The 13,940-nt window shown below is 32.4% G+C and overlaps 1 protein-coding gene across 1 annotated transcript; it reads left to right on the forward strand.

The window, feature by feature from the left end:
* Nucleotides 1-4,930: 4,930 nt before the first annotated feature.
* Nucleotides 4,931-13,385, forward strand: LOC134238629 (DNA ligase 4-like). Its single transcript, XM_062720752.1, has 18 exons — nucleotides 4,931-5,230; nucleotides 5,740-5,817; nucleotides 5,984-6,085; nucleotides 6,426-6,734; nucleotides 7,069-7,173; nucleotides 7,409-7,515; nucleotides 7,752-7,897; nucleotides 8,118-8,319; nucleotides 8,550-8,832; nucleotides 9,055-9,222; nucleotides 9,505-9,642; nucleotides 9,980-10,126; nucleotides 10,739-10,856; nucleotides 11,341-11,473; nucleotides 11,683-11,818; nucleotides 12,019-12,110; nucleotides 12,279-12,431; nucleotides 12,950-13,385. Exons 1-18 carry the CDS (start codon nucleotides 5,039-5,041, stop codon nucleotides 13,086-13,088), a joined length of 2,748 nt encoding a protein of 915 aa, XP_062576736.1. The 5' UTR covers nucleotides 4,931-5,038; the 3' UTR covers nucleotides 13,089-13,385.
* Nucleotides 13,386-13,940: the final 555 nt, after the last annotated feature.

Genomic DNA, 13,940 nt, shown 5'->3' on the forward strand with positions numbered 1-13,940 from the left:
TCAAACCTTAATTTAATTAATTTGTACTTAATTTTACTTGTAAATTACTGGTACATTAAAATACGTACATTTACAGTAAATGTATGTATTTTAATGTACCAATAATTTTGAAGAAATCCAAACTGTATGCTGTTGATGACTTTATATAATTGGGACACCTTATTTTCAGTAATATATAAAAACGAAATTTCAGGCATAATTACTTGAAAGTCAAGTTTTCACAATAAAGTTATTTACAGCATTTGATGTTCACATGTATATGTACTCTTTTGGTAAGGAATGGCAAGTTGGTAAATGCTTAAATGTATTATATTTTTGTCAGTTACTGATCACCAAACCTTTGTACATGTATAATCACTGACACTGACAGATACAGTATATAAAAATTTGTATATTTAAGAATGAAGTTATAACAGTGTATCTTCCTCTTTGTAGACTTTCAATGAGTGCCAAATATTTAAAGTCTTTACTACCATGTACCATTGTGATAATCTTTGTGAAAATGAATCAGAATTATTTGTGCATGTGTATTTCATTGGAGAAATACGAGGGGTTATCAAAAAGTTCGTGGACTGAGGCTATAAAATTAGTACTATGTAGTCTGTGCTTTCAAAATTTATATGGAACATAAAACAACAAAAAATAAAGAAATGTTAAAAGTTTTAGCCTGATACCATCATTATTTTCCAAATTATTATAAAATGGAAACGACAATATATGATCACCCGGCGCTGTCGTCGTTTATTTTCATGACGTCCGATAACGTCACTGTCTTTTCATTGTCCGCTTCTTCTACCTCATACACTTTCTTGATGAGAAACCCTGGAGCTAAGAAAGGACTTAAACCCACCTTGTTTATATGACTTTACAATGTCATGAACAGTAGCCTTCAATTAATATAATATTCCAAATGGATTAATACATTGGGAGAGATCCGCGCTTGATTGTGCCGGCATATTTTGCTTTTGGGAGTTCAATATCTACAACGCGTGATCAACGTCATTTTTTGACGTGATTGATTTTTCACACCTTGAATGCACATCGACATTAGCTGTGTATCCCTTTCATCTCTGAATCTATTTTGACATTAAAAGACAAGTACTCTGGATCCATTTTATTTCTATGTTTCAACATATTTTAGGTTTATACCAGTTTTTTTCACGGGCAAAGCTTTATAGAATGTTGGAAATGGAAACCCCTGCCCCCTTTTGACGTCATTTTCAAGGCCTCATTTGTTCGGACATTCCGTGTAAAATTTGCGATAGAATTTCATAAAACTTCCAGAATGAAGTGAAAATTTCGTATTTTATGGAACAATTGTGTCCAGACACATACCTGTTTTCACGGGATTTTTGGATGTCAAATGACCATATCAAAAGAGTTTTTCTCGGTTACACATAGGTCGCAAAAAACGTCGTGTTCGAGGTTGCGCCGCCTGGACATACCATTGCTTACAAAAACATCATTAATTTGTTGAAAAATAAAATTTATGATTTATGGTTTATTCTTTAGATAGAAAAGATGATGCTTACTAGATATTTTAAAATTCATTGATGTGCTTAAAGCGGTTTTAATTTTATGACGATAGTCCACGAACTTTTTGATAACCCCTCGTATGTATACACAGGTGCTTAACAAAAAAGCATCAAACAAAATGATTGTATATTAAATTCATAAACTCTATTTTATTTGATGAATTCTTTCAATTTTTCTTTTGAGAATAGAACCAATTGTTATATATACCTGGTAGTTAGTTACACTGTTAGCTTTCTGGGTATGAGCAAGTAGGATACTAACTGGGAAATAAATATCAAATGTAAAAACTTGTTGTTTTCTTTGTTTTTTATTCAACAATAAATGACCTCTCTACAATTATGATAATTAAACGATGTCAATTTTAAAGTAAACAATCCCTTTTTCACACTGAAGTGATTTACAGAAACTAATAAGTGGATTATTCTTTTTTCTTCAGTAAAATGAATTTTAGCAATATTCTCTTTTCAAAGAACCGCGAACGATGGTATTGTTCTCCCGCCTACCTCTAAGTCAATTTTCAAAAGTTAACATATTTGATGAATTTAATTATATAATTATATTATGTGTTCTCCTAAAAACAATACTTATTTGGGAAAACAAAGAGAGATAACTTTAAAATGTTGGTACATATAACAATTGTGTTTTTCACTATAGAAATCAACAGAAAATATTTTTAAAACACCTTTCCCTGCATGTCACAAAACTTTCACAGGTAATATGGAATGTTATTTCACAAATTCATACCAAAGCTTTTTGTGTGACAAGGGGGGGGGGGGATATGTTTATTGACAAAAAACTATAAAAATGCTTATTTTCTACCAATTTCAAAGGGATTTACAACTGAAACATTATATTTTATTGATATATTTATGTTTTATTTATTTGCCTAAAACATAAGAAAAGATATAAGGAACATTTAATCATTTCCAAGACTATTTCAAAATATGGTGATGCTTGAAACTCTGATTTCAATGGAAAAAATATCGTCTACCCCCTTTCTTTCAAAAGCTGGAATTATGGATGTTTTACTGTTTAGCGCTGGTATTAAGACAATTCATCAATTACCATTGAATTGTTCTTTGTATTAAACAAAGATTTTATGGCCAAATTGCTATTTATATTGAATTAAATGGTTCCAAAATGTAGGCGGGAATCGAGAGTTAGCGTGCGTATTTCTTCAACAGATGATGGACTGCATTTATTAGGCAAGTAGTGTTGGGGCTTATAGAAGCCCCCCCCCTTTGTTGTAGTATAGTTGAGTCATGCTTATTAAAATTGGTAATGCATCTATAAAATGTGGTTGTACATGTGAAAGGAAGCTGGAACATAATCCACCCACCCCTTACCTTTGCAAAATCGGAATTTGGAGTTTGGACACTACCCCCTTGTTTTACTGGACATTTTTTTTCTCATGAGTTTACCATCTGATTAATAGAGGCTTGTATCTTGGCTGCTGTAGTGAGCTAGCATTGCTGTTAATATTTAATATTTTTTAAGGATATACGTATTTGATATGTGTATTTTTAATATATTCGATCAATTCATACTATTAATGCAAGATATATTACTGTTTTCAGCGGCAGCTCACACAAATTGGTCCGACCAAAATAGTTCCATCATGATTAAGTAGATACAACATTATTGTTCATGATAAGAGTAAAGTTGTGTATTTCATACGTTAAAGAAATAAAAATAACGTCAAAATATTATTAGAAAATCACTTTCCCCCCGAAATGCAAATAAAAAATATCAATATTCCTACGCTCGCTCCCTCCTCAGATTTTTTTTTTTTTTTTACATGTTTGATAATAGACTGAGAATATTTAGGTCATTCTTCGATTCATATTTTTTCACCGATGAATTGATAATACTATATCAACAATTGTATTAAGTACATGTTTATAATCTGTTAATTATCATACAATTTCCTTTTGAGAAAAAATTAATCATTCTGTGTGTGTATATTATTAAATGACGGAATTTTCAATCCCTGGCTGGATTTTCTGCTCACGTGTGTACACTTTGTAAACAATGTGTAGCAAAACGAGAACTGGGTCGGACATTCGGGTTCGTGTTGAAGTTCAGCATAGGCCTACCATTTTATATAGAACTTGAATAATGTAAGTAATTTCTGCGACAAATACATTAATTAGTATATTTCAGTAATTTTCAAAACAAAAACGGTTTTCAGTAATATAGAATTTTCCGATCTGGTCTTGATTTTCCTAACACGGCCATTTTAAACACAAGTTGTTGCAGATGCAAATGTTAGAACAAACTATATATAGTTCAACAGGGATTGTATAATTTTTATTAATCAGAATTCATATTCATATGATCTAATTAAGAAAAGAAAAGTTTTGTCTGCTATCGTAACTTCTCGGCAAAAAAAACGTGTTTCTCCGAGCTCGCCGGATGCGTTTAACAGCTCCATCGCACGTGTTTAGATCGAGCTAATGTTGGTCTTGCGGACACAGGTTCATGTAGGCCTATGTGTACACATACCGTTTGTTAGGAGACTGGGTGACCTCACGAAATTTACACCAGTTCCGTAACTAGACATGACAGTTTTTTTATTAACGTCATTATAAACACTGATAAGCATATTAAATCTAAAAGTCGAATATCTTTGGATATGGGGTAACCCATATCTATTCTTGTTCAACCTTTTCCCCGATGAAAAACTTTCATAGAATAAGCTTGTTAATATTAATTCTATAGATAGAAAACGATTTATAGAGTAAAAATGAACTCAATTATGCATAAAATTTATTAGAATTTACCAAATACCGCCCGGTAAACCTAGAGATCTCTCGGGTTCTCTGTTTAGTAGGACAGACTTGATCAGTACCCGCCATTTTGTTTGACGTCAGTAAAAAAGTTACCATCGCTAACAGAGCTCTAGTCGTCTGCAGAAAAATCTACCTATGGTAAATTTTTTCGGCAAACTTTGGTACCATTGGCTTACCAAAGGTAAAAAATTCTACCATTGGTAACTTTTGTCAGCCAACGGTAGTACTCTGAACGCACCCAATGACTTGTTCTCCCCCGCACAAGTCATAATATAAAAGCGGGGGTTAGAGTCAGAGGAATCTCGGATTAATATTATAACAGCTCAGATAAAACATGAGCTGACCATATTTAAAAGCAGAATTGTGAAATTAATCAATAATAAAAATCAATACATTCTAAAAATTTAAGACTTTAATTTACATGTTTTTAATTTCATTTCTTTTTTATTATTTTCTTATTTATGAATTTTTAAAATTATTTATTTTATTATATTAATTTGTTTTTGTAGCATTTTATTTATTTAGTGGAGATATCGAAACATTTTTGGAATCATCGATCTAGTAGATAAGTGGAACTCTTCACACCTGGAAGGTAATTTTGTCGTTTGTGTACAAACTTCAAGTCTGAGAAAAAGTTAGAGTCAGCAGTCTACTGTTCTGCAAGTTATATTTGTCTTGATTGACAGTTGTGATCTTCAGATTAATACAGTATGGAAGCAGACGATGAAGACACAAAGCCAGAAATATCTGTGGCATCTAAGGTGTCATTTGCTGAACTGTGTGGACTCTTGGAGAAAATATCTAAAACTCATGGCAATGATAAAAAGAAAGGCATTTTAGGGAAATTCATTGAAAAATGGCGTGATTTCCATAATGAATTACACAAAGACAACCCCGACACTGTAAGTCTTTACTTTTCATTAATATATTTGAATTTTCTCATCTGTCTTCACAAGCCAAAATGAGTGTTTCTTCAGTGAGTGACTATTTGATTTTTAGTATATCACTCCTAGCAAAACCTTCGCCCATCATACCGTCTAAGTTTGGATTCTTTTTGTGGTATATTTTAGAATTTTTGATATTGTATGATCAATCAGCAAGTGTATGGCAGAGCTAGAGCATATCTCTTTCAGTTTGGGATTCTTTTTTTAATTTATAGCCTTCGGAATTAAAAGCAAGCAAACAATGATCGATCCATAAGATTACTAGCCATTCCATAGATAAGTTGTTGTGCATGTAATGTATCAATTCTTGAATCTGTACTGCAAGTATAGACCAATACTTTTAATAACAAATAAACATCCATTGTTACCTGCTTGTGTGTATTAGACTATTTCTGAGTATTTCATGACTGTATCAACCATATACCAGTAAAAACTCGACATCACAGTTTGTTCTTTGATATTTGCAGACTGATTCCTTTTATTCAGCAATGAGGCTTTTGATACCACAACTTGAAAAACAACGAGCTGCTTACGGCATCAAAGAGGTACACATTTATTTGACATCTTATTCTTAAAAGTTGGAAAAAGAATTTTTGTTAATATTACTGTAAATAATAAATAAATAATAACAATAATAATTTTTTTTAGATATCTGTTTATTTTTACTGAATATGCATTATTTAATTAATAGTCTATGCATTCAATTCTCAGCATATGCTGGCAAAGCTGTTGATAGAGGTCTTGTGTCTGGGGAAGGACAGTGCTGATTCAAACCGACTGCTAAACTTCAAAGCCCCAAAGGCTGCCAAAGGAGTAAGTGTGATTGATATATTGATATTCACTTTAGATTTGGATTACTTGTGCATGTACATTTATTATATACTTGATTCCTTGGGTGAGAAAGATCTAACTATAATTCATTTGGAATGAGGTATTCCAAAAGAAAAAATATGTACATTTCTAAAGTTGAAAAAATGACAATGCACCTGTAGTACATGTTAATTGTGTTCTTGAACACTCAACCACTGTTAAGCAAAATTTTGATCGGTATAATTACAATGCCTTTTGTTTATGGTGTCACAGATATATGTTTATTTATAACAAGGAATGATTGTGTTGAAGCAGCATGTTTTCATATCTTTTATATCTTCAGGATGCAGGAGATTTTGCAGCTGTGGCTTACTTTGTGCTGAAAAATCGCTGTCCAGAAAAAGGAACACTGACCATTCAGGAAGTTAATGATTGTCTGGACGGCATCGCTACAAACAATGCAGCCAAGAAAAAAGACCTGGTTCGCAAGAACATTCTAAAATTATTGACAAACATGTCTGCCATTGAGCTGAAGTGGCTGATCAGGATGATAGTGAAGGAACTGAAGGTTGGACTGAGTCAGACATCCGTGTTCAGTGTGTACCACCCTGATGCGGAGGAATTCTACAATGTCAACAACAACCTGGAAAAGGTTTCTTTTTACAAAATTATTTATAATAAGAACTTTTTAAATTATTTATTGGAATTCCTTGCTGCATTTTTGTGAGTTTCCATTGAAGAGGGTAATTACAAATCATTTGATTTGCATGTAATGTTTGTACATTTGTATGAAAGACAATCATTTTTTATTTGCATTGAGCTATTTGCATTAAGAAGAATTTTACCAAAGATTCTCTACCTTAAAGATATTCATTACTACATTTTCATTGTATTACAACTGGAAAAAAAAATTTTCATCATATGATCATCAGGAACTTGTTTTGAAAAAAAAATCTGACATATTTAATCTCTTACACTATGTGCAGGTTTGTCGGATGTTGCGGGATAAAAGTGTGAGAGTACATGAGATTGGTATAGAAGTGTTCTCTCCCTTTACTCCAATGCTGGGTGAGAGGGCAGCACCAGATCAGGTGGGAATGATCAACATATATAAACATAAAATATAGTCTGAATAATGAATTTCTCAACTGACCCAAATTTTTCCCAATTCCCAATTTTTTTTTTTTTTGCAATGTGAAATAAAATGTTGAAAAAATATGTATCTCTACCAACTTTTAAGCATTCTTTATTTACTCATTCAGTTCATTCAATTCTCTATGTTTTAATTTTTTAAAATATGTGCATTTTAATATTTTCTTGTGGCAGGTTGAAAAAGTAATGGATGGTAAGCCCTACCTTATAGAAACAAAATTTGATGGAGAAAGAATACTGCTGCACAAACAGGATGGGGAGTACAAGTATTTCTCCAGGAGGTAAAATGTGAATTAATTCTTCATACACATCACATCACTGAACTCATCAGACTGATGAAAAGAAACAGTGATACATGAGCTTTGATATTCCAAAGTCTTGAGCTACACATATAAAGTCTTTTATGAAAGATCTTTTGTGATGAAGTATTAATTATTTTATTCGTGACGATTATTTTTTATGTTTCATACATTAGGGACACTGTAATCATAAACCACTTTATACATGTATTTTTCAGTGGTAATGAATACACAAGCACATTTGGATCGAATCGGTATGATGGAAACTTGACCCAGTTTATCCACGACCATTTCCAGTCCTCTGTTAAATCTTGTATCCTAGACGGGGAAATGATTGGATATGATGCTGCCACAAAAACATTCGGTACTTTTGCATTCATACAAACTTTTGATATACTTATGATAGAATTTAGACTGAAACCACACCAACAGGCAAGAAAAATCCTATTTGTGCTTTGGTAACTTATATGTATTTAATTTCCAATTTATGAAATATTCAATAATGTACAATTTTCAATCCTTTATTACCATTTTTTGATATTCCATTATTTTTATATTTATAACGTACATTTTGTATATTTTAGCAACAAAGGCCATGAACACTGACATCAAACACCAAAGAGAAGAAGGTTATCAGCCATGTTATTACGCCTTTGACCTCATCATGCTGAATGGGCGTGTCCTGACTAACCATCCGCTGAAGGAAAGACTGGAATTATTAAAGACTGTGTTTACAGAAGAGGAGGGGAGGTTACACCTCAGTAAGCACACAGAGGGCAGAACAAAGTAAGTTATCTCAAGTTCTAGTCAGTTTAGTGATGTGTAAATTCTGGTGCAGCTTATGAAAAAGAAAAGTTGTGCTTCTATTCATTATAATTCATGCTATACTGATTATGAAAACAACCAACTTCTTTATCAGACAAGGACTTTAAAGTTGCACTTCATCATTTAGAAGAAGACTCAGTCAGGCAGTACATATATTTGAACATACATACATCTTCGTATTTAAATTTTAGTCAAGACTGTGCGGAGGCATTGAATGAAGCTATAGATGGCAGAGAAGAAGGTATAATGATAAAGAATCCAGACTCGGTGTATCGACCCAACACCAGAAAGGGAGGCTGGTTTAAGATCAAGCCGGAGTATGTGGGGGGTCTGATGGATGAGTTGGATATCCTGGTGGTGGGTGGATTCTTTGGGGTGGGACATCGCAGTGGGATGATGTCACACTTCCTGTGTGCCCTGGCCGTTCCCGAGGAAGACGGTAGTCATCCTAAGGTCTTTCATTCCTTCTGCAAGGTAAACATTTTTGTGATATTAATTTTGTAAAATTGGAATAAATCAGATTAATAGCTATGTTTAAAAAAATAAACACAACTGTTTTTATCCTTAAATGTAGATATATAAGAAAGTTTTGTTTCAAACCATTGAAGGAGCAGTGTTAATTGATGTTTCATTAATGAGTTATATACATGTGCATGTCATGCACAATGTAAGTGATACATCAAAACTCATTTATAGGTTGGGTCAGGTTACTCAAAGAAAGAATTGGCAGAATTTAATAAGAAGTTGGCAGATCACTGGAAAGTCTTCAACAAGAAAAACCCACCAACTTCTATCATTTTGGCCTCAGGTTTTAAGGAAAAACCAGATGCTTATATAGAGCCTGAAAATTCATGCATAATTCAGGTAAGAGCTTTGTAATGTGATGCATCACTTCCAAGAGCTAGTTTGAAGTTATGTGAAAAGTTATGCCTATGGAGAATATACATGTACATACAATGTATATGGTAAATGTCAATGACAAAAAATGTTTTTTTAAAGCAAATTTGGCATAATTAAAAAGGTTGCCTTAAGCTATGAATCATAGATCTTAGGTAAAGATGTTTACTAAGCATGCAGTAATGTACACTGTAGTTAATTTTTTCATCAAAGCAGATTTCCTTTGAATATTTTTATTTTTGTGAGTAGGTGAAGGCAGCAGAAATCATTGATAGTGACAGGTTTAAGACAGGGTTTACACTGAGGTTCCCACGAGTGGAGAAATTCAGGGATGACAAGGCGTGGCATGAGTGTATGACGGTGCCAGAGGTCAAAGAAATGAAGGATGTAAGTATAAAACTGACCCAAGTCATTTCCTATTGAAGAGCATTTAATAGAAATTACTTTGGACTTGGTTTTAAGCTATTCTTAGCAAAAGCTTTAAGTGGAAACAAAAGACCGTCAAAATTTTACATAGAAGTACAGTGTATGTAGGGAAAAAATATTTGCTGATGAAGAACAGCAAAAACCAAAGTGATTCAGGGCCTCTATTTATTGGTTCCATCCAGTTTATGATGATGAGGAATGACTGCACAATGTCCTGTTCAAATGATTCAATTAAAGGTTTAACCTTGAGGCACATAAATTATGAAAGTATGATGTAGACAAATTTCTTTTATGTCAGAGGGCAGGAGGAAAACTTGCTGGAGGAAAAGTGGAATTAAGAGAAGAAGAGGAGCCAACAAAGAAAAAGCGGAAGATCACAACACATGTGATCAGACCAACTCTGGGGGCTCAATTCCGAGGGGCAGATCTATCTGATGTAACTCAGGTAATTTATTTGCCAAAACAGCTCTTTTCTGCTTGAACCATCAATATCAGGGGGGTCATCTCTGTAAATCATATTTTATTTGTGAGAATTTATTATTTTGAAATAACTCAAGACTATCTGCTCTTAAAAATTGATACTCTGCAAGAGAGATAACTCTTAATGACATAGCTATATTATTCCTTTATAAATTTGTGATTTTTTTATTTTGCTAGCAAAATAAATTTTGTATTTTACAATATAAAATACATGGTTTTTTGAAAAATCAAAAGGTTCAAGCCACAACATTTTATATGAGTAAACATAAGGTTTATGAATTTTAAAAATTTCATTCTTGCAATCATGAAAAGATAATATAGAACAATGATAGAAATTTGTGAAATTTTTATCTTGCTTTTAAATACAAAATAATAATCTTACGATATTAAGGTGATACAAAAATTAAACCATCTGCAATAATTGGCATATGAAGCAGAATAAATGTAATCAGTTATAATCAATGTAATCTAAATGGTTATTCCTTGAAAAAGTAAAAAAATTCTGGAAATTTATACCACAACTATGTAAGCTGACCATAAACATATCATTTGGATTTTCACATGTGTTTCATTTTAGACATCAAAGATTTTTGAAGGAAAAGAATTTTGTGTGATTAATGGTCCCCCATCCCTTAGTAAGGCTGCAATTGAGAAAAAAGTGGTGGAATATGGTGGTACTATAGTTCAAAATCCAGGTAAAAATGTCCTCAACCAATTTTATCAGGTGAAAATATCACAGATTTATACTCGTGAGAGTACATGTGTTTATTTTTACACATACATTGGTCATGCTTTAAAAAGGATTAGAGGACCCTAAACAAAGTCATTTGTACTAATTTAAGTTCTCAAGAAAAGCTCTTTAAAACTGCAGTGTTAAGTTAAAAGTAGTTCATATCTCATAAAATATTGTCATGATCCTAAAGTAAGGTTACTGTAAATTCCTTGAAAGTTGCTAAATCTATACCTGCAATTTTATCAGCCATCTTTTTTGATGTGCCCTCCAAAGTCCTGTTAATTCAGAAAAAATTCATTGCAAGTTTGTTTGATTGCCATGATGGATAATAGATAGTTTTTATTATCACATCTCTTATTCTCTGATTTATGACAAATTAACAACACATGTTGATAAAGTAAAGCCTGTTGTTTGATATTATTAGTCATGAAAACATTTTTTTGAAGGTGTTACCACTTTCTGTGTATTGGCTGAGAAGGTTGTAATGAGGGTAACAAACTTGATGAAGCGTGACCTGTATGATATTGTCAAGGTTGACTGGTTCAAGAGATGCATTGATGCACAAAGATTTATTCCATGGTAGGAACAAATGGGCAACCAAAATAGTTATGAGTTTTAGAAATTAATGTAGATTCAGTTGATGCTAGATGTTGGTGATTATGTCGTAAAGTGATGATTCTTTATTATTGAAGCTATATCAAAAATGTGACATCACTCTTTGTGCATGAATTTTAAAAGCATTCTGTATATCCACCTTTACAAAAATTGAATTCAATTTCATAATCCAGGGCACCAGCAGACATGATTCACACTTCAGCTAAAACCCAGATGGCTCTGAAGAAGGACTATGATGAGTTTGGAGATAGCTACACTCAGGACACCTCTCCAGAGCAACTCAAGTACACCTTCCAACACATGGAAAATGTAAGCCCCAATTCATCAACTTAAGCACACCTTCCAACAAAAATGTAAGTCAGTCACAACTCATTAACTCAAGTACACCTTCCAACACATGGAAAGTGAGTAAACTGTTCCTCAGAGTCCATCAGGTGATTTTGTGTAAAACATTTTATGTGGTTAGAACAATTACTCTTGAAATATTTTTTTAATTCTTTTTTTTTCAGTGTGATATGTCAATCACCGCAGAGGAAATGGCTGAACTTGAAGAGAAGTATTTCCCTGATGAATCTCCATATGGTTTATTTAGAACATGCAGGTGTGAAATTTGATTTTTGGGAATATAATACAAAATATTTTCAGATAGTGTCATTTAGTCTTTGAAAGATTAAACTTAATAAATATACATGTGTACATTTTTCATGTGAAGTGGTTGAATTTGGAACATACAGTGATTTTTTTAAAAAGAATTTCTTTCACTCTACAGATTTTACTTGGATAACAAACTAGCAATAGGGGATGTTTCAACACAGATAAAGAATTCCTCCCTAGAGTTTTTGGCTTTAGAGCTAAGATTTTTTGGTGGAACAGTCTGTGATTCTCTTGATGATCAAGTTTCACATGTGATGGTTGACAAAAGGTAAGACAATTAACATGATTAATACATGCATATACAAAGTGAGAAATACATGAAATATGAGGTGAACAAAATTGTGTATTTCTCAATACATGTATTAATATTCATTTTTGACTTTCTTTTCTGGTGTCAAAACACTTTTTCAAGAAACAACATATCCTTCTAGCTGTTGAAATATTTGTAGGATTGACAATTTTTCTAATGGGGTTATTACTAATGTACATGTATGTGTTTACATTAATTATATATTTTTAATTGCATCTATATTGGTCATATTGTGAACAATATAAAACAAAATGTTTTTCATCTTCAATAAATAATTTACATGAATATTAATGTTTTTCTCTAGGAATAGGGGGTTTACAGTATCTACCCATTTCGATATACAGTGGATGGGCACTGATCCTTAATTTTGTTAATAAAGCTCTACAACTTTTTTTTCAAATGTAGTTTTAAATAACTTTGCAGTTTGTATTCATTTTGATTCACAATTTTGCTCTAAAAACTATGTTACTTTTTAGAGATTTAAGTAGAATGCAGGAATTAAAACAAGAAAGGAGGGAAAGGAGGAAAAAGTTCCACATCGTAACGGAAGACTGGTTACGTCAGTGTATAGAGGAGGGAAGCTTGTGTTCAGAACGACAGTTTGAACCTTCTTAGTTATCTCCCTTGTAACATAACGTGTATAGACGCCTTGTTTTTAAGAGACAGTGGATGCAAGTTTTTGTTATGATGTAGAAGTGCTCTAATTTGTATTGTAGAGTCTGTTAGTGAGAAAATTAGGATTTTTATCAAACACAATTCATTTAACTAGTCCCCATGCTACTATGCTGTTTAGAATAATATGTCTGTTAATTATTAAAATTCTCTCAAAATCATGTATTATTTAGGAGAGATAAATGTTTGGTCAATGAATCAGTTTCTGAATCCAAACTTAGAATAAATTATGTAAAATTATATTCTTATGTTTTCTTTTAAAATACATATAATTATCTGCATAATTTAAAATTTAACATTAGCTTACAGAATACATATATGCTTAAAACAATTTGACTTCACAAGCAAACAACAGGTCCAAAGGCTACAATGCTCACCTAAGTACCATTACACTGTTAATTTTTATCAGATTGTTTAAAAATATTTTTTTTCCTTCTGTACATACCAATAATTTATTCCAATGGTAATAAAACCCTATATTGTGACCATAATCTTTTGTAAGGGGATGTGACTCAGTTAAACTTGAATCCACATCACATATGTTTATAATCTCATGTTGCCTTGATATTCTAAAGAAAATTTTAGGGATTTTCCCCTCCATACACTTAAACTTTGGTATCTCAAGCACTGATACATCGAATACTCAAATCTACTTAAAATTCGACTTGCAATTTCGCTTCTCTACTCGCCGGTTCAATACAAGATCTAATAACTCCCCGTCCGAGGTTACCTCAGGGTGACCTTTGATGCAAATCAATTAACCAATGAAAAATAACCAATGATGTCGAAGATAAA

This window comes from Saccostrea cucullata, unplaced genomic scaffold (genome assembly GCF_032062105.1).
Source record: "Saccostrea cucullata isolate Sc308-1 unplaced genomic scaffold, CSIRO_AGI_Scuc_v1 ctg196, whole genome shotgun sequence".
NCBI classification, from domain to species: Eukaryota; Metazoa; Mollusca; class Bivalvia; order Ostreida; family Ostreidae; genus Saccostrea; species Saccostrea cuccullata.

Bases quoted from the DNA above. Each gene is read 5' to 3' on its own strand.
- LOC134238629 (XM_062720752.1), top strand. From the start codon at position 5,039: ATGGAAGCAGACGATGAAGACACAAAGCCAGAAATATCTGTGGCATCT. The intron at 9,643-9,979 runs GTAAGTATAAAA...CTTTTATGTCAG, and splicing joins AGGTCAAAGAAATGAAGGAT to AGGGCAGGAGGAAAACTTGC. The intron at 11,819-12,018 runs GTAAGCCCCAAT...TTTTTTTTTCAG, and splicing joins CCTTCCAACACATGGAAAAT to TGTGATATGTCAATCACCGC.